Genomic DNA, 21,559 nt, shown 5'->3' on the forward strand with positions numbered 1-21,559 from the left:
CTGTCATGCTGTGGCTTTACATGTGATTTTATACTTCATTTTATAGAGTCTAGCGTTCACACTGGCACTTTTCCTTTTGGTCCACCACCAGGTTTATTTTGCCCTTCATGCTTTTGTATTTTATTTCTCTTAAACTACAGTAAAAAATCTGGTTGTTATTATCTTCAGTATGTTCCATCATTGAGTTAGTCCTAGTAATATTTGTCAATAAATTTCTTGGTCACATAGGTCACCTTCTTGCTTTAGTGATATAGACAGTCTAGCCCAGAGTTTCCTTTTTTCTATTTTCTTTAACGTTTTAAAATGTTTATTTTATGTATATGAGTGTTTTACCTGCCTGTATGTATATACACCCACCCACTTGTATGCCTAATTGCCTAAAGAGGTTAGAAGAGTTTGTCAGATTTCCTGGAATTAGAGTTAAAGATGGCTCTGAACCACCATGTGGTTACTAGGAATCAAACTAGGTCCTTTTGAAGTGCTTTCAGCTGCTGACCCATCTTCTCCAGCCCCACATTACCTTTATTAAACATGTCGTCAGTACAGTTTTTAACCTTACCAGGAATATAGGCAGGAGTTGTTAATAATAGGATTGGGGGCTGCCTGGAAGGTTATATGCTACAGAAAAATGAGCAGCATGAAGAAAATTGGTTAAAAAATAGTTTAAACAATTGCTTTAAAAAGTCATTTGCTGGGCTTGAGAATTGGCTCAGTGGTTAAAAGCGTTCTTGTTCTTTTAAAGGACCCAGGTTTGATTCTCAGCATCTGCATGGGTTCTAAGTTCATTAATTCTAGAGCTCTGACACCCTCTTTGACCTCTGCAGGCTCCAGTTATCCATGTGGTGCATATAAATACGTGAATGCAAGACAGTCAATATACATGTTTTTTAAAAAAACAAAACCAAAGACTTAAAAAAGTTATTTGCTAGTTACGAAAACAAAGGGATTTTAGGAATTGAACTTGAACATAACTGAATTTAAGTAACCTTGGTTAAGTTTTAAGAATTGATCATTTGGAAATTCTGGTGTAATGATTCTGTTTCTGATTTCTGGCTACCATTTCTCTGCTTCCCCCTTTTTGCAGCTGTCATGCCTGTGCTGATTTAGAGAGAACTGCTTGCTCTGCTCACTTTACACTCAACTCCTCCTTACCCCTGTCTGTTGCTAAGGCAATGTTTTTTTATAAAAAATCAGCCAAAAATACCTTCAGTGCTTGGAAGGTTGCATTTTTCTTGGAATGTTTGCTACCTTGTTTTGCATTTAAGACTGCTTCTGGGTCTTTGAAGAAACTAATATAATATCAGTTATGGTTTCAATTTTCAAATATTTCTACCACTACTTTTCAGTGTTTCTCTGTAGTTTAAAACTAGGTCCATCTGTCCCTATCTTTTGTCTGACTTTCTAAGGAACATTTTGGACTTAAGTGTTTTTTCTTCCTTCTGTCATTCAATATGACAATTGATAGTAAGTTTCTAGGCATTTGGATTAAAATTTACTTCAAGAGTACACATTAATTTCTAGCATAAAATTGGAATTGTATGAGCTTGCAATTTTAAAGTTGTATAGCTTTATAAATTCTTTTTTGTTTTCTGAAATTAATTTATATAGGTTGTTAATTTAAAAACAGAATCTCGTAACTGAAGAACTTTAAAGGACAGGTACTCCCACATTTCACCAAAGAACAAATGTTCTTCCACACAGTACTTGTTTTAGCAGTTAGAATTCATTCTCCCAGAACAGCTTATTTTCATCCAGTGTATTTAGTGAGTGTTGCTTTTTTATTTGAGAATTTACCTATTTTTGTGTTTTGTATTTGAGGATTTATTTCCCACTTTTGGATTCAGATATCTAGGTGGTGGTAATTTTTAAAAACTAGACACCTGGGATGTTAACGCACATGAAGCCTGAATAAAAGGAAGACCGGCACTGGCATGATGATGAGGAGTGTTTGAGGAGTATAAAAGTTCAGAGGCGCCGGGTGGTGGCGGCAGCACACACCTGTAATCCCAGCACTCTGGGAGGCAGAGGCAGGCGGATTTCTGAGTTCGAGGCCAGCCTGGTCTACAGAGTGAGTTCCAGGACAGCCAGGGCTGCACAGAAAAACCCTGTCTCGAAAAAACCAAATCCAAAAAACTAACAGACAAAAATAAAGTTCAGAGGCATGGCTGGCTGTTTATAGTTGCTACAGTGATGATCCACAGGAGTTTTAAGAGTTGTCAGATAGCTTCTAGTTTAGTTGGCTGTCTTCCTTTGTCTTTAGTTAATGTATGATGGATGCTCTGTGTGCTAGCTGATCAGGCATCCCAGAAGAAATATTTAAAAAAAAAAGTCTTTTAAAGCTCATTAAAATGTTTGTCCAAGCTGGAATTTTATATAGTTTTAGCATTATCTTTCTCTTTTAGTTTTTTGAGAAAGGGTTTCTCTGTGTAGCCCTGGTAGTTCTTGCTGTTCTGGAACTCAATTTGTAGACCAGGCTGGCCTTGAACTCAGAAATCTGCCTGCCTCTCCCTCCCAAGTGCTGGGATGAAAGGTGTGTGCCACCACCACCCGGCTGCATTATCTTTCTCTTATAGAAATAATATTTGAATATTAAACTAGGTATTCTGAATTACTGATCTGTGCAAGTGATAAGGTAAAAATACTTAGGAAGGTTAAAGTGAAGGTTAAAGTATTTTTTCTTTATAATCCTTTTCTTCATTTTCTTATATAAAATACTACTAAAGTATTACTACTTTCAGTTTTCATTAGTTCAGTGTTGTTTTGCTTGCATGCATGTAAAAGGCATTTTGTTCATGCCTGGTGCCCACAGAGGCTAGATCCTCTGGAACTGGAGTTATAGAGAGCTGCGAGCCCTCGTGTGTGCTGGGAATGGAATACAAGTCCTCTGAAAGAGCATCCAGTGCTCTTAACTGCTGAAGTATCTCCCCAGCTCCAATTCAGGTGCTTTTAAAATTAAAAATAGGACCTGGAGTGATGGCTCAGCAAATGAGAGTACTGGCTGCTCTTTTAGAGGACCTAGATTTGATTTTCAGTAACCACATGGAAGCTCCAGGCACCTGTAACTCCCATTCCATGGCAGCCTTCTGGTCTCTCAGGTAACAGGCATGCAAGTACTGGGTGTTTGGTCTTTATGACTTGACTCTCATTCTACAGAAATTCCTCACTTTCTGAATAGCATGGGTTCGTCTTATACTCCTGCTAAGGCCCATTCCTGGGTTGGAGATGTCCCCAGGGACTAGGTTTTATGCACTAGGCATGCTTTCATTGATTTTGACCCCTTTAACAGAGATAGGGAACGTGCATGTATATAATCACATACACATAAAATACATACTCATGTAGATTCAAATACATGCACATGTCTTGAGATCATAGAGAAGATATCTTCAGTACCAACCCATCCCCACAATTTTTTCATCCTTTTTGTCGACAGTGAGCATTAGCATGACATTTACTCAGACTTGTAATATTTCTAAAAATGTATTTGCTTATTTCACTGCAATAAAGCCATTATTAAGATATTCAGGATTTGAGGGTGAGATGGCTGAACCGGTAAGTACTTTCTGGTCAGCTATAAGAATTAGACTTCAGATCCCCATCATCTGGGATGAGAGGGGCATATATGGTAGTGCCTATAACACCCTAGCACTGTGGAATTAGGATTTGGGTACATCCCAGGAATTCAGTGGTCAGCCAGTCTAGTCAGTTGCTTATTTCACTGCAGTAAAGCTCCAGGATCAGTAAAAGACCCTGTCTTGTAAGATGGAGCAATAGAGAATACCTGACATTGATTTGTGGCCTCTATAAACATGCATACAGAGCACACACACTGCACATATTCTCAAGTTATTCAGAATTTGTTTACAGACATACACTTTCTGTGTCAGCACTAAGATCAAGGGTGTAATGTCAAACTGTTCACAGATTATTTGGGATTAGTTGTCTGCCTGCCTTTTGATCAGTTGGTCTGCCCTTGATTTATTTGAAATATAAGTAGGTTTCTTGGTTCTGCTTTGCTTTAAATTTTAATTTTCCCCCTCTGTTTTCATCCTTGTGAATGATATGAACAACATTAACATTTTTCCTGAAGTAAAAACTAGAAGCCGGGTGTGGTGGTGCATGTCTGTAATCCCAGCACTTGGGAGGCAGAGGCAGGCAGATTTCTGAGTTCGAGGCCAGCCTGGTCTACAGAGTGAGTTCCAGGACAGCCAGGGCTACACAGAGAAACCCTGCCTTGAAAAAACAAACAAATAGAAAACTATTTAAAAAGGTAAATGAGTTAAAGGTCACTTCATTTGAGACCTGTTCCACCTAATTTCCCACCACTTGGGGGGGGGGGGGGACAGCTTTATTTTTTGTTTTCCTGTTTTTTTTTGTTTTTTTTTTTAAAGATTTATTATCATACGTAAGAACACTGTAGCTGTCTTCAGACACCCCAGAAGAGGGTGTCAGATCTCATTATGGATGGTTGTGAGCCACCATGTGGCTGGAATTTGAACTCAGGACCTTGAAAGAGTAGTCAGTGTTCTTAACTGCTGAGCCATCTCTCCAGCCCTTTGTTTTCCTTTTTTATAAAAGAAAATAAACAGATGCTTTTTTCTAACTTTCTTACAAAAACGTAAAATTTACTATTTTTTATTTTGAGACAGGATTTTGTCGGGTAATTTTTGCTTTTCCTGTTGACCGCCTGGCCTCAGACTTACAGAGCTCTTTCTGCCTCTGTCTTCCAAGTGCTGGGATTAAAGGGATTAGCCACTACTGCCTGGCTGTTTGAATTGTGTAAGAAAGGGTCTCTCACTCACTGTTTCCCAGGCTGACCTGGAAGTACTGTTTAATCTCAAAATTCTACTGCCTCAATCTCCTGAGTGCTTCCATACATTCTTTTATAGGGTTTTTTTGTTTGTTTGTTTTATTTTTGAGATGGGGTCTTACCTAGGTAACCTTGGTTGCCCTGAAGCCTGCCTTGGTGTTGAGTGCTGGAATTGGAGAGTGGGTGCCACCATACTTGGGTTACACAGTAGTTTTTGTGCTTTGCTTATTCTGCTTAGTAATAACACCTCTTGAAAAATTCACATACTATTGGCACATAAAGATCTTCACAATACTAAGCATGTAAGAATGTAAGCACGGGTCTGTACATTGTGCTTTCACTTTAGTCTCTTTCTCTCACATGCTGATTGTTTATATTCTGTAAATTACTTCCTTTAAAATCATGTTTTAAAAATGTACACACTTTATGTGTATGAGTGTTTGTGCACTGTATATGTATCTGGCTGCTGTTGAGGCCAGAAGAGAGCTTGGATCTCCTGGAACTAGAGTTGCAGACCTGCTGTGAGCTGCTATATGAGTGCTAGTAATCAAACGTTGGGTCTTCAAGAAGAGCAGCCAGTGTATCTTTGCCCAGGAGCCATCTCTCCAGCGCCCCCCTTTAATATTACGGTTATGTAGTTTTTCCACACCCAGTGTTATTAAATAATTTCTATGTTCAGCATGATGCTAACCTCAAGGGAATGTTATTTAAAATTGTTGTCTTAGCCGGGCGTGGTGGCACACGCCTGTAATCCCAGCACTTGGGAGGCAGAGGCAGGTGGATTTCTGAGTTCGAGGCCAGCCTGGTCTACAGAGTGAGTTCCAGGACAGCCAGGACTACACAGAGAAACCCTGTCTCAAAAAACCAAAAAAAAAAAAAAAAAAAAAAACAAAAAAAAAAAAAAAAAAAAAAAAAAAAACATTGTTACCTTGAGCTTTGATATAGCTGCTTTAAAATAGATCCTAATGTAAATTTAAGTGGGTAACATATTTTTCTTTGACTCCATAATTTTTGTTTATGTAGATATCCTCCACATTGTTGGCTTCTTTTTTTCCCTTCTACCCTTTTTCTCTTATTTCTGTTGATATGAAGGAACTGTATACCTAGACACACACTGTGTATTGCAGCTCTTTGAGCATCATTCAGATGGACTTATGCTGACAGCGTTACATTACTTTGTTCATGAAATCCTTGTAGACAAGACTGGCTGAAATATAGCCAGCTTATTGTTTATTGTTTCTGTCATTATAGTCTTGAGTTGGTCTTGTTTTTTTTGTTGTTGTTTGTTTGTTTGGATTTGGTTTTTTCAAGACAGGGGTTCTCTGTATACCCCTGCCTGTCCTGGTACTCACTCTGTAGACCAGGCTGGCCTGGAACTCAGAAATCCTCCTGCCTCTGCCTCCCAAGTGCTGGGATTAAAGGCGTGCGCCACCACCGCCCCTCGAGTTGGTCTTGTTAAAAAACAAAATCATACTAAAAAAGGGTGGGAATCCTCTCCCTCACCCAGCACACATACTTTTAGAGGCCTACTCAGTGGAAAAGAGCAAAATGTTCTTTACTATTCAGGAAGGAACTTTACTTAAGGAAAACAAAAACATTTATTTTTATGTAGGATTGGTATTTTGCGTGAATATGTGTCTGTTAGATTCCTTGGAACTAGAATTGCAAGCAGTTGTGAACTGCCATGTGTGTTAGGAATTGAATCCTCTGGAAGAACAGCCAGTTTTATTAACTGCTGAGCCATCAGAACTCCACTTTCTTTTTTCTTTCATTTTTATTAGATATATTCTTTATTTACATTTCAAATGTTGCCCCTCTTCCTGGTCCCCCCCCAAAAAATCCCATAAACCATCTCCCCTCCCCCTGTTCCCCAATCAACCCTCTACCGCTTCCCAGTCCTGTCATTCCTCTACACTGTGGCATCGAGCCTTTCCAGGACCAAGGACCCTTTGGTGTCTACAAAGGCCATCCAATGCTGCATATATGTCTGGAGCCATGGGTAGCTCCATGTGTACTCTTTGGTTGATGATTTTGTCCCTGGGAGCTCTGGGAGTGTTGGGGGGCTCATATTGTTGTTCCTCCTATGGTGCTGCAAACCCCTTCAGCTCCTTGGTTCCTTTCTCTAGCCTCCCCCATTGGGGACCCTGTGCAAAGTTCAATGGCTGGCAGAGAGGGTCCCTCTCTGTATTTCTCATGCACTAGCAGAGCCTCCCAGGTGACAGCTATATCCAGCTCTGGTCAGCAAGCACTTGTGGGCATCGATAATAGTGTCTGGGTTTTATAACTGTATATGGGGATGGATCCCTAGGTGGGTTAGTCCCAGACTCTGCTCCACACTTTATCTCCTTCTGTGGATATTTTGTTACCCTTTCAAAGAAGGACCAGAGTATCCATACTTTATTCTTCCTTCTTGAGCAACATTTGATATGTGAAATGTGTCTTGGGTATTCCATGTTTCTGGGCTAACCACTTATCAGTGAGTTCATACCATGAATGTTCTTTTGTGATTGGGTTACCTCACTCAGGATATCTTCAGATGCATCAATTTGTATAAGAACTTCATGAAAGCATGTTTTTAATAGCTGCGTAGTATTCCATTGTGTAAATATATCACATTTTCTGTATCCATTCCTCCATTGAGGGACATCTTGGTTCTTTCCAGCCTCTGTCTATTATAAATGGGGCTGCTATGAACATAGTGGAGCATATGTCCTTATTACATGCTGGAGAATTCTCTGGGTATATGCCCAGGAGTGGTATACCAGGGTCCTCTGGTAGTATTATGCCTAGTTTTCTAAGGAATCGCCAGACTGATTTCCAGAGTGGTTGTACCAGCTTGCAATCCCACCAGCAGTGGAGGAGTGTTCCTCTTTCTCCACATCCTCACCAGTACCTGTTTTCCCGAGTTTTTGATCTCAGCCATTCTGACTGCTGTGAGGTGAAATCTCAGGGTTTTGATTTGCATTTCCCTGATGACTAAGGATGTTGAACATTTCTGTAGGTGCTTCTCAGCCATTCGGTATTCCTCAGGTGAAAATTCTTTGTTTAGCTCTGTATCCCATTTTTTAATAGGGTTATTTGGTTCTCTGGAGTCTAACTTCTTGACTTCTTTGTATATATTGGATATTAGCCCTCTGTTGGATATAGGGTTGGTGTAGATTTTTTCCCAAATTGTTGGTTGCAGCTTTGTCCTATTGACAGTGTTCTTTGCCTTACAGAAACTTTGTAATTTTGTGAGGTCCCATTTGTCAATTCTTGATCTTAGAACATAAGCTATTGGTTCAGGAAAATTACCCCTGTGCCCAAGTGTTCAAGACTCTTCCCCAGTTTCTTTTCTATTAGTTTCAGTGTGGCTGGTTTTATGTGGAGGTCCTTGATCCAAATGGACTTTGGTTAGAGTCACACCAAGATACTTTTTATCTCCTTTGTACAAGGAGATTAGAATGGATCGATTTACATTCTTCTGCATGCTAGCAGCCAGTTGATCCAGCACCATTGAAAAGTCTATCTCTCCCCTCCCCCAACTCCCACACTGGATGGTTTTAGCTCCTTTGTCAAAGATCAAGTAACCATAGGTGTGTGGGTTCATTTCTGGGTCTTCAAATCTATTCCATTGATCTACCTGCCTGTGACTGTACCAATACCATGCAGTTTTTAACACTGTTGCTCTGTAGTATTGCTTGAGGTCTGGGATACTGATTCCCCCATAAGTTCTTTTACTGCTGAGAATACTTTTCACTATCCTGGGTCTTTTGTTATTCTAGATGAATTTAAGAATTGCTCTAAGTCTATGAATAATTGAGTTGGAATTTTGATGAATCTGTAGATTGCTTTTGACATGATGGCCATTTTTACTTTATTAATCCTTCCAATCCACCAACAAGGGAGATCTTTCCATCTTCTGGAAATTCTTCAATTTTTTTTTTTCAGATACTTGAATATTTCACTTGTTTGGTTAGAGTCACACCAAGATACTTTATATTGTTTGTTACTATTGTGAAGGGTGCCGTTTCTCTAATTTCTTTTTCAGCCTGTTTATCCTTTGAGTATAGGAAGGCTGCTGATTTGTTTGATTTAATTTTATATCCAGTCACTTTGCTTAAGTTGTTTATCAGCTGTAGGAGTTCTCTGGTGGAGTTTTTTGGGTCGTTTAGGTATACTATCATATCTGCAAATAGTGATAATTTGACTTTTTTCTTTCCAATTTGTATCCCTTTGACCTCCTTTTGTTGTCTAATTGCTCTAGTTAGAACTTTAAGTACCATATTGAATAGATATAGAGAGAGAGAGCAGCCTTGTCTAGTTCCCTGATTTTAGTGGAATTGCTTCAAGTTTCCATTTAGTTTGATTTTGGCTACTGGTTTGCTGTATATTGCTTTTACTATGTTTCAGTATGGGCCTTGAATTCCTGATCTTTCCAAAACTGGATGCTGGATTTTGTTAAATGCTTTTTTCAGCATCTAATGAAATGATCATGTGGTTTTTTTCTTTGAATTTGTTTATGTAGTGGATTACATTGATGGATTTCCATATATTGATTCATCCCTGCATCGCTGGGATGAAGCCTACTTGCAATATTGTGGTGAATGATCGTTTTTTGATGTGTTCTTATATTCGGTTGGCAAGAATTTTATTGAGTATTTTTGCATCGATATTCATAAGGAAAATTAGTCTGAAATTCTCTTTCTTTGTTGGATCTTTGTGTGGTTTTGGTATCAGTGAATTGTGACTTCATAGAATGGGTTGGGTAGAGTTCCTTCTGTTTCTATTTTGTGGAATAGTTTGAGAGTATTGTGTTAGGTCTTCTTTGAAGAATTTTGCACTAAAACCATCTGGTCCTGTGCTTTTTTTTGGTTGGGAGACTTTCAGTGATTGATTATATTTCTTTAGGGGTTATGAGACTGCTTAGATGGTCTATCTGGTCCTGATTTAACTTTGGTAAAATCTGTTTATACTAGGATCTGATGTTTTTTTTTTTGTTTTGTTTTTTGTTTTTTGTTTTTTTTTTGTTTTGTTTTTAATTTCCTCAGTTTCTGTTGTTATATCTCCCTTTTCATTTCTGATTTTCTTATTTTGGATACTGTATCTGTGCCCTCTGGTTAATCTGGCTAAGGGTTTATCTATCTTGTTGATTCTCTCAAAGAATCAGCTCCTGGTTTTGTTGATTCTTTGTATGGTTCTTTTTGTTTCTACTTGGTTGATTTCAGCCCTGAGTTTGATGATTTCCTGCCTTCTATTCCTCTTGGGTGTATTAGCTTCTTTCTGTTCTAGAGCTTTCAGATGTGCTGTTAAGCTGCTAGTGTAAGCTCTCTCCAGTTTCTTTTTGGAGGTGCTCAGAGCTGTGAGTTTTCCTCTTAGTACTATTTCATTGTGTCCCATAAGTTAGGGTATGGTGTGCCTTCATTTTTATTAAGTCCTAAAAAGTCTTTGATTTATTTCCTTATTTCTTCCTTGACCAAGGTATCATTGAGTAGAGCATTGTTCAGCTTCCATGTGTATGTGGGCTCCTGTTGTTTTCAGTGCTATTGAAGACCACCTTTACTCCATAGTGATCTGATAGAAGACATGGGGTTAGTTTCATCTTCTTACATCTATTGAGGTCTGTATATATGGTCGATTTTGGAGAAGTACCATGAGGTGCTGAGAAGAAGGTATATTCTTTTGATTTAGGATGAAATGTTCTATATATATCTGTTAAATCCATTTGGTCCAAAACTCCAATTAGCTTCACTGTGTCTCTGTTTAGTTTGTGTTTCCCTGATTGGTCCATTGAGGAGAGTAGGGTGTTGAAGTCACCCACAATTATTGTGTGAGGTACAATGTGTGCTTTGAGCTTTATTAACGTTTCTTTTACAAATGAGGGTGCCCTTGCATTTGGAGCATAGATGTTCAGAACTCAGAGTTCTTGGTAGATTTTTTTCTTTGATGAATATGAAGCGTCCTTCCATGTCTTTTTTGATGACTTTTGCTTGAACGTCAATTTTATCTGATTAGAATGGCTACTCCAGCTTGTTTCCTGGGACCACTTGCTTGGAAAATTGTTTGACACTGAGGTGTGTTTCCTGTATGCAGCAATATGCTGGGTCCTGTTTACATATCCAGTTTGTTAGTCTTTTTTTTTATTGGGGAATTGAGTCCATTGATGTTAAGAGATATACTAAGGAATAGTGATTGTTGCTTCCTGTTATTTTTGATGTTATTTTTATGTTTGAGTATTTATCTTTGGGTTTGTTGAAAGAAGATTACTTTCTTGCTTTTTCTAGGGTGTAGTTGCCCTCCTTATATTGGTGTTTTCCATCCATTATCCTTTGCAGGGCTAGATTTGTGGAAAGATATTTTGTAAATTTGGCTTTCTCATGGAATATCTTGGTTTCTCCATCTATGTTGATTGAGAGTTTTGCTGGGTATAGTAGTCTGGGCTGGCATTTGTGCTCTCTTAGTGTCTGTATGAGATCTGCCCAGGATATTTTTGCTTTCATGGTCTCTGATAAGAAGTCTGGTAAATCTGATAGGTCTTCCTTTATATGTTACTTGGCCTTTTCTTTTCTCTTACTGTTTTTTAATATTCTTTCCTTGTTTAGTGCAGTTGGTGTTATGATTATTATGTGACGGGAGGTATTTCTGTTCTGGTCTAGTCTGTTGGAGTTCTGTAGGCTTGTATGTTCATGGGCATCTCTCTTCAGGTTAGGGAAGTTTTCTTCTATAATTTTGTTAAAGATATTTACTGGCCTTTTAAGTTGTAAATCTTCGCTCTCTTCTATACCTATAATCCTTCGGTTTGGTCTTCTCATTGTGTCCTAGATTTCCTGGATGTTTTGGGTTACAATCATTTTGCATTTTCTTTGACTGTTGAGTCAATGCTTTCTATGGTATCTTCAGCACCTGAACTTCTTTCTTCTATCTCTTGTATTCTGTTGTTGATGTTTGCATCTATGACTCTTGATTTCTTCCCAAGGTTTTCTATCTTCAGGGTTGTCTCCCTTTGTGATTTCTTAGTTGTTTCTACTTCTGTTTTCAGATCCTGGATGGTTTTGTTCAGTTCCTTCACTAGTTTGTTTGTGTTTTTCTGTAATTCGTTAAGGGATTTTTGTGTTTCCTCTTTAAGGGCTTCTGGCTGTTGACCCATGTTCTCCTGTATTTCTTCAAGTATTTTTGTGTTTCCTTTTTAAGGGCTTCTACCTGTTGACTAATGTTCTATTGTTTACTTCTTTAAAGGAGTTATTTATGTCCTTGAAATCCTCTATCAGCCTCATGAGATGTGATTTTAAATCCAAATCTTGCTTTTCTGGTGCCTTCGGGTATCCAGTACTTTCTGTTGTGGGAAAACTTGGTTCAGATGGTGCCATGTTGCCTTGGTTTTTGTTGGTAATGTTCTTCAACTTGCCTTTTGCCATCTGGTTATCTTTGGTGTTAGCTGGTGTTGCTGTCTCTGAATGTGGCTTATCTGTCATAGAAGCCTCTGTATCTTTGCTCCTGGGTGACCTGTTCTCTCTGTGTACACTGGTATGTAGGTGTTCCTGTGAGACCTGCTCTCTTGTGATTGTATTTGGGTATGTAGTTCTGTGGCCCGATCAACTCTGGGTGCAGGTGGAAATTTGAAGACTCCTGTTCCAGGCTGCTCCTCTGGGTTTCTGGCTGTTTCCTCTGAGCAGCAGGAGTGGTCCTACCTGTGCTGTCTAGCCTCTCTGCACTCCTGAGTGGTTAGCTACCTCTGTTCGTGCATCACTTGGATATGGTGCACCGTGGCAGAGGGTGGTCCTAAGCTAGAGTCAGAAACCAGATGACTTCTGCCAGAGGTTCAGGGTGTGATCCTCTGAGTGGTGGGGGTGGTTCTACCTGTGCAGGCAGCTCCTCCGCACTTTTCAGAACTCTACTTTCTTATAATTGTAATTCAGTTAATTGGTCTGCTAAATCACTCTTGAGATTGTCCTCATATAAAAACCTTGTATTTTTGTTTTCATTGACACTGTCACTCATGTATAATTGATCCACATAGGTTGATCATGGGCTTTTTTTTTTTTTTTTTTTTTTTTTTTTGAGACAGGGTTTCTCTGTGTCTGTGTAGCCCTGGCTGTCTTGGAATTCACTCTGTAGACCAGGCTGGCTTCAAACTCAGAAATCCGCCTGTCTCTGCCTCCCAGAATGCTGGGACTACAGGCATGCGCCACCACCGCCCAGCTTATTTTTTTTAACTGTAGTAAATTTCTGCATGTAAAATTTTTGTTGTTGCATATATTCTTGGAGAAGTAAATAAGAATGAACACAGGATGTTGTAAGGTTCTGAAATATGCTTACGTGGTTTCAACTCTTTAGATGTTAGCATATTCATGTGAGCTATCCATTCCTTGTTCTAAGTATTCTTTAGATTGGAGAGCAAACAGAAGCAGAAATTGTCTAAGAAAGAATAAAGAAAAGTTAATGTGCTATATATCTATGTAGGTGAGACTAACCCTGAACTCCTTGCTGCTAACTAAAAAAAAAAAAAAGTCCTCCTGATTCTTATTATAAAACATTTCAATGCCAGCATTCCCTTTGTTGGACTGAGTCCCTGTATGATGGATTCCCCTTTTGACTTGAAGGTGATGGACTCATATTAGGTAGCCCAGCATTAAAATAGCTATATACTAAGGTATATAAATATTACTACATAATTAGTAATATTTAGTACTTAAAATAGTAATTAGTGTTTTGCCTGATCTTACAGGGTTAGTTAAGAATCTTGTTTTTCCCTGTTGTTTTGTTCTAAGGAGATTTAGCCTTTTTCTCAACCCAAGATTAGAATGGGGGACTAACTCTTACCTAGAGTTAGTGTGTTTTTAAAAGAAATAGAATGGGGGACTAGGGAGATGGCTTAGCCGTTAACACCAACTGTTCTTCAGAGGGCCCAGGTTCAATTCCCGACACCTATGTGGCAACTCAAAACTTTCTGTAATTCATACATATGGTTCACACATATCTGTAAGAAAGACAAACACCAACTCATTTAAAAAAAATCAGTAGAATTTTTGCACTTTGAAATACCTTTCTCTGTCTTTGACTATATTATAATTCTAGGGATGAAATCAGGGACTTTGCGCATGCTAGGCAGGTGCACTACCAGCCACACTTCAACCCAGGACACAGATTTACATCAAAAGCATGGAATTGTGGCCTGGGCTCTGAGTGTACTTGAGGTATTAGAGGTTGCTTGAATAAAGGATTTAATAATGAACAGGGACAAAACATGTATAGTGTTTTTCTGAGATAAACATTAATAGAGAGTTAGCTTTTAGAATTTATGTTAAATCTACGGTGTGTACATGTGACCCAGAAATCCTGATCAAGTCGTTGTATGACTTCATAAATTATTTAGGTATAAGAATGAATCATTAATTAATATAAATCTAGTTTATAAGAGTAATGGGAACAGGAGTACTTGGCCATTCTTAAAGTAGGTTTTTGTGCAAATACTCTCTTTTGCATGTGTAGCATAAAAAATAGGAAGATTGGCATCATAAACAGAATCATTAGTCAGGTTAGAGACTTGAGGATTAGAATGAGAACATTTAGTATCATATCTTTTTCTTTTAATTTTTTTTAAAGATTTATTTATTATATGTGAGTACACTGTAGCTGTCCTCAGACACCCCAGAAGAAGAATCAGATCTCATTATTGATGGTTGTGAGCCATCATGAGGTTGCTGAGATTTGAACTCATGACCTTCAGAAGAGACTGCTCTTAACTGCTGAGCCATCTCTCTAGCCCTTAGTATCACCCTTGAAGAATAAAAATGGTATTACTCTTCTGTCTTGTCATTCTTCCTTTTGAAAATAGAGGTTACACACACACACACACACACACACACACACACACACACACACACACGTAGGCCTATGCATTTATATTTGCAGGTTTTACTATTCTGGTTCTGAAATTCAGAATGTTAAAACTGAGAGACTTTTTAAGTAAATTGGTTTACTAGTATAATAGCCTTTATTAAAAATTCAAGACAGTTTATAATCTATGAACATTCAATATGAATTTTTTATATAATTTTGTTATGGAATTCATAAATGTTATACACTGAACTATTGTGTCTTATAAGGGTAGTTCATCTCTACTTTTATAATATTTGAATAATTTTCAATGTTGTACAATTGGTTCCAGTGGTTTCACTCAGATCTGAGTATGGAACTTTTTTCTGCCTGCCATAAACTGCCTGATCCCTCTTGTTAGCAAATTATGAAGCAAGAATGACATAATTTTGGTATTAATATTCTGAATTAAGTATATTAAATTCTCTACATTCTTCCTTTTCTTTTTTCTTTCCTTCCTTCCTTCCTTCCTTCCTTCCTTCCTTCCTTCCTTCCTTCCTTCCTTCCTTCCTTCCTTCCTTCCTTCCTTCCTTCCTTCCTTCCTTCCTTCCTTCCTTCCTTCCCTCCCTCCCTCCCTCCCTCCCTCCCTCCCTCCCCCCCCCCTTTGGTTTTGTTTTTGTTTTTTCCAGATAGTTTCTGTGTGTATCCCTGATTGTATGGAACTTGCTTAGTAGACTGGGCTGGCTTCAAATGCAGAGATCCACCTGTCTCTGCCTCCTGAGTGGGATTAAAAGTGTGTACCACCACATCCAGTGTATATAGGATTTTAAAACATTTACTTAAAAAAAAAAAAGCCTCATTTACTTATTGCATGTGTGTGTGTGTGAGGGGAGGGGTGGTGGAAGGGAGAGGGAGAAAGAATGTGTGTGGAAATATAGGCACGTATGAAGGGCGTATGTGGAGGTCAGGGGTCTCTTGTTCTTGTTACTGCTATGCCACTTACTCTAGGTTAGCTTATTACAAACTTGTGGGCAGTTGTTTTTCTTTTCTTTTTTTTAAATTAAGAATTATTTATTTACTTTTTATGAGTTCATTGTTGCTGTCTTCAGACACACGAAAAGAGAGGGCATCAGATCCATTGCAGGTGGTTGTGAGGCACCGTGTGGTTGCTGGGAATTGAACTCAAGACCTCTGGAAGAGCAGTCAGTGCTCTTAACCACTGAGATATCTCTCCAGCCCTGGGCAGTTCTTCTGTAGAAATACTAGGACTCCAGATGCATAGTTGGTGATGCAGCTTTCTTTGTGGGTTAAGTTGTTAGATTTAACTCCAGTTGTCAGGCTGGTACTGCTAGAACTTGTATTCAGTGAGATAGATCTTTCTTTCTTTCTTTCTTTCTTTCTTTCTTTCTTTCTCTCTCTCTCTCTCTCTCTCTCTCTCTCTCTCTCTCTCTCTCTCTCTCTCTCTTCTTTCTTTCTTCGATTTGGTTTTTTTTTTTTTTTTTTGAGACAGGGTTTCTCTGTGTAACCCTGGCTGCCTGGAACTCACTCTGTAGACCAGGCTGGCCTCCAACTCAGAAATCTGCCTGCCTCTGCCTCCCAGAGTGCTGGGATTAAAGGTGTGCGCCGCCTCCGCCCTGCTGAGATATTTCTTCATCCCCAAGAAAGTACTCTATACAAAAAAAAGTAGTTCAAGATGCCTTAATTTCTGTTACTATTACTTTTAGGAAGTAGATTTGCATTAAGTGATGATTTCGTTATTATGTCCAAATAATTTATGAATTCATACAGTGACCTTATTAGGTTTTCTGGGTAATGTATATAGTGTAGATGAAACATAAACTAACTCTGTTTTTATGTTCCTCCAAGAGAACTGCTGTATATAATATGTGTGTGTGTGTGTGTGTGTGTGTGTGTGTGTGTGTGTGTGTGTGTTAGCAATTTCAAGTGCTGTTTTCTTCTGGTTAATTGCCTGCACAGAAGAGCAGTTACCAGCTGTGCTAAATACCAAAGTGATTATGGCCAGCGTAGGCATGGTAATAGCACTGTTTTTGATTAAGCATGTATGTTTATGCATTTCAGTTATTCTATATATGAGACCTTTTTGTAAGGGATGCAAAGTGAGATGGAAACAGTTGATTTTTTTTCTCTCATTTCACTAGTCACCTACAAAAGCTGTATATAATGCCAGGCATTGGAACCATCCAGACTCAGAAGAATTGCCTGGGCCACCAGTAGCAAAACCTCAGAGTGTCACAGTAAGTAAATTTCTTTCTCTTTCTCTTAAAATAAATTTGAAATTAATGTAGATAGTTACTATCTTAATTTTTATTCTTACAAGGTTATAATTGAAAGCTTTAAAAATTAAAACTTTGTAGGAGCTCAAGGCCAATCTAGGTTTCATACTAAGACCTTATCTTCTTTATTTTATGTGCAAGAGTGTTTTGCCTGAATATTTATTCTCTCTCTGTCTCTCTGTCTCTGTCTCTGTCTCTCTCTCTCTCCTGTTGTTTTTTTTTGAGACAGTGTATCTTAAGCTGTTCTGGAACTCATTTTGTAGACCAGGCTGGCCTTGACTTAAAAAGCCTTCCTTCTAAGTGCTGGGATTAAAGGTGTTCTTCACCTCTGTCCAGCTGTCTGTCTTTGTATATCTTAAAGTAACTTATATTCTTTAATTTGATTTTCATAGAGCTAAAATTACATTCAGTTAATACATTCCAGAGCAAATCTGTTGCAAAATATTCTTGCTAGGTATGCTACCTACAATCCAGGCAACTAGGGATCGAATTTGTGTTAGTGGCTGAACCCAGGACCTTGTGCATAGACTAATACTTATCTTCAGCTCTAATAATAGAACTCTATAATAAACACAATATAATGTTTTTTCTTAAATTGATTATGAAGTCACCATCATATATACTAATAATTATTTGTGATTCTGAAACATGCTTTGTTATTTTTACAACTTATTATTTTTGTTCTTTCCTATTCTGTGATTTCTTTGTTGTAGTTTTTCTGAAGCTGTGTCTGTTTATCATTGCTACTTATATGCATGCAATTGTGGTTCTTTATTCTGTTAATAGTCCTGGAAGCAAAGAAATGATATGAAATGTGAAGTTTTTAAAAAGTTGGAAGTATTTCTCAAGTGGTTCTTTTGTATATAAATCAAAATTTAAGTCTTAGTAGTGCATGAAATTTAAATTATCTCTTAGGACTTGTCAGCAGCCTCCTTCTTCCCCTTTAAAATTTTTTCATTTACTTTTTAAAAGCTAAATTTGTCACATAGACAAGATGTTACCTTTTAAAATATATTTGCCTAGAACAACTAATTTAATACCTTTATTAATAGGTGAGGCTGTCTTCAAAGGAACCAAATCAAAAAGATGATGGAGTTTTTAAGGCTCCTGCACCACCACTCAAAGTGATAAAAACTGTGACAATACCTACTCAGCCCTACCAAGAAATAGTTACTGCACTGAAATGCAGAAAAGAAGACAAAGAAGTAAGCAGCCATATACCTTTCACTGCACGTGGATAGATTTCTGTGTATAACAATTAGCCTTTTGCTTTAAACAAGTATCACTACATTGTTAGCCACAGTTTGAACCACAAACGTACCTTATCCTACTTGTCCAATACTAGTGATTTAAAAACATTTTTGTTGCCATCTAATGAATGATTTTATAGGTGTTTTATTAAATATAGTGAGTCTATAGATTGAAATATGTTAGTTCAAAGTTACAAAGAGGTGGGCTTATTTTTTTTCTTGGCAGTTATATACTGTTGTTCAGCACGTGAAGCACTTCAATGATGTGGTGGAATTTGGTGAAAATCAAGAGTTCACTGATGACATTGAATACTTGTTAAGTGGCTTAAAGAGTACTCAGCCTCTAAACACACGTTGCCTTAGGTAAGCTCATAAGTGTACATTTTATAATGTTGAGCATGCTGTGTCATTAAGCTTTTCATCTAGATGGGTTTTTTAGATTTGTTAATAAAGCTAGACACTTAAAACATTTTGATGTTGTAATTAGTGATATGCTAAAATGTTTCTTCTTTTGTATGGTATAGGCTTTTCAGTTTCAGATGCTAAAAGATTAAATAGTATATTAAATAATCTGAGCTGTCTTTTTTTTTAAAATCTCGGAATTTCAGCCACCGAGTGAGGTGATGGATTGTATATGTTGAGTGGTTGTATTATCTATAGTCAGTTGAAATGTATCCAATCAAATATAACTACTTCTAGTTTTAAAATAGTAGCAGTACTATGAATGTGAAAGGGAATTAGAACTAGTGTTGGAAGAATACACCACAGAAACCATGGTATTCATTTTTATAAATGTAGTATGCCCATTCATACTCTAAGCCTTGGTACATGTTTTAAAATTTGGTTTGTCTGTGGTTTTTATATTTTGTGTTGTCAGTATTTTAAACCTTCCACTTCTTGTTTGGAATTATGCAAACTACAACTAATGTCCTCACAGTTTTTAGCTGCCTTAACATTAGTCTGTTTCCTTTTAGTGTTATCAGCTTGGCTACTAAATGTGCCATGCCCAGTTTTCGGATGCATCTGAGGGCACATGGGATGGTTGCAATGGTCTTTAAAACTTTGGATGATTCCCAGCACCATCAGGTAGGTATTTTTAAGTTTCCGAGGTTTGAGAAGTAGTATTAAAAAAAAATTACAGTTTTTGTTTCTATCAGAAAATAGCTTCATAAGATAGTCATATAAATGAATTAACAGTTGAGTTTGATAAGTAGAAATGATAGCAATATATTTTTTCCTTTATATATCACATTTTTTCAAGACATTTTCCTTAAGAAAAGTTTGTTTATATTAAAATACTATTCATTTGTCAGTTAGCATATTATACTGAATATTTTATATTATAAAATGATTTCTTACATTCAGAAGTTTTAAAATATTATTTGATAGTGATGGCATAGCACAGGGCTTTGAAATATAGCCATGGGGCTAGAGAGATGGCTCAGTGGTTAAGAGCACTGTCTGCTCTTTCAGAGGTACTGAATTCAATTCCCAGCAACCACATGGTGGCTCACAACCATCTATAATGGGATCTGATGCTCTCTGCTGGTATGCAGGTGTACATGCAGATAGAGCACTCATATACATTAAATAAATATAAATAAATAGTTTTTAAAGAAATATAGCTTCAAAATATCTAGTTCATTTTTGGTTCTGCCAAATAGCTGCATTGTAAAAAGAAATAAATGGTAAAGATTAATCAACCAAAGTTAACTCTGTTTTTGGATTTGGTTTTTTCAAGACAGGGTTTCTCTGTATAGACCAGGCTGGCCTCGAACTCACTCGGTAGACCAGGCTGGCCTCCCTCCCAGAGTGCTGGGATTACAGGCATGCGCCACCACCGCCTGGCTCAAAGTTAACTCTTAATGTCATCATAAGTTGGAAAAAATACTCATTTCCAAACCTGACAGTGATATATTGAGGTGGCCTTATATGAAAGGAAATTACTTTCTAAATACAAATTGAGTGGCCCAAATTAATCTAATACCAATGCTTCTAAAACTAAAAGTAATGAAATTAAAGTGAGCGTCCCTTCCTCTGTTCCCAGGTTGTACTAGACACATAATAATGAGGCCAAAAAGGCACAAGAAATGTGTTGTTTGTTTCATTGAGCAGTTAGGTATAGGCTTAAGACATAACTTTTTCTTAGTCTTCTCTTTGATATTCTAATTTCCAAAAAAATGCTTTATAAACATTTAATCAAGGGGACTGAAAAGATGATTCCACAATAAAAGTTCTGATTTGGTTTTTGCCCATAACTCATAATCATCTGTGACTCTAGCTCCAAACTTCTGGTCTTCTTGAGCAATTATACCTATATGGTGTATACACACACTTTACGTATATACAGTCACACACACACCTTAGTTTTAAGATAACGTCAAAATAACAATATTTAGAGAATTTGTACTTTGAACAATTTAGAGCCACAATCAAGTGATTAATTATATACACTATATTGTTGAACATAATAAATACAAACAACCTCAAACATTGGCATATCCGAAATGTACACAGCCATCCCTTGATATCAGTAGGAGACTGGTTCTAGGACAATATGACTAAATATTTACAGATTCCAAGGCGACTTTGTCTTAAGCCTGTACCTAACTGGACAATGAAGCAAGCAACACATTTCTTGTGCCTTTTTGACCTCATTATTATGTGTCTAGTACAACCTGGGAACAGAGGAAGGGTCACTCACTTTAATTCCTATACAGATTCTCTCTTACAATTTAATTTCTGGATTACCTAGAATATCTAGTAGAATTTAAATATAGTAGTTCTCATATTATTTAGGAAATAATATCAAAGAAAAGGTTTATATATATTAAAAACAAATATAATCCTTATTTCTTGAATAAGAATTGCTTGAATTTTTTGATATAGAATACATTCTTAAGGTATTTGTCTACCAAAGACTGATTGTGTTAACATTAATCTAAGACAATCTATAACAATTTTGTTAATGTTTTATTAAACAGTTACTAGGGACTACGAATATAGCTCAGTTAGTATATGTGCTTGTATAATAAACATGAAGCCCTGTGTCTGACCCCCCAGTATGATATAAACCAGGTATTATTCAGGCCTGTAATTCTAGCATTTAGGAATGCAGAGGCAGGAGTACCAAAACTTCATGGTTAGCCTCAACTACATAATGAGTTCAGGGCCAGCATGTGTTATATGAGATCCTGTCAAAAAAATGAAACAAGCCTGGCACATGTCTTTAATCCCAGAACCTGGGAGGCAGAGGCAGGCATAACCTCAAGGCTACTTTGACCTACCTGGTTTGCACAGTGAGTTCCAGTGCTACATAGTGAAACTTTGTCTCAAGAACTTACACCACACACCTAACAAAGGTGTGTCAGGCCTGATGGCACATAAGTAAATAGATCTCTAGGCTAGTT

The 21,559-nt window shown here is 37.5% G+C and overlaps 1 protein-coding gene across 3 annotated transcripts in view; it reads left to right on the forward strand.

Moving 5' to 3' along the window:
- Wapl (WAPL cohesin release factor) overlaps positions 1-21,559 on the forward strand; it is a 72,740-nt gene that overhangs the window by 28,084 nt on the left and 23,097 nt on the right. For 2 of the 3 annotated variants that reach the window (XM_052190190.1, XM_052190191.1), the window contains exons 5-8: positions 16,765-16,860; positions 17,952-18,104; positions 18,376-18,512; positions 19,124-19,235. In XM_052190190.1, coding sequence (XP_052046150.1) covers positions 16,765-16,860; positions 17,952-18,104; positions 18,376-18,512; positions 19,124-19,235 — 498 coding nt within the window. The remainder of the gene's footprint in view (positions 1-16,764; positions 16,861-17,951; positions 18,105-18,375; positions 18,513-19,123; positions 19,236-21,559) is intronic. The other variant, XM_052190192.1, reaches the window with a different exon arrangement.

Source organism: Apodemus sylvaticus, chromosome 8 (assembly GCF_947179515.1).
Source record: "Apodemus sylvaticus chromosome 8, mApoSyl1.1, whole genome shotgun sequence".
In the NCBI taxonomy this organism is placed as follows: domain Eukaryota; kingdom Metazoa; phylum Chordata; class Mammalia; order Rodentia; family Muridae; genus Apodemus; species Apodemus sylvaticus.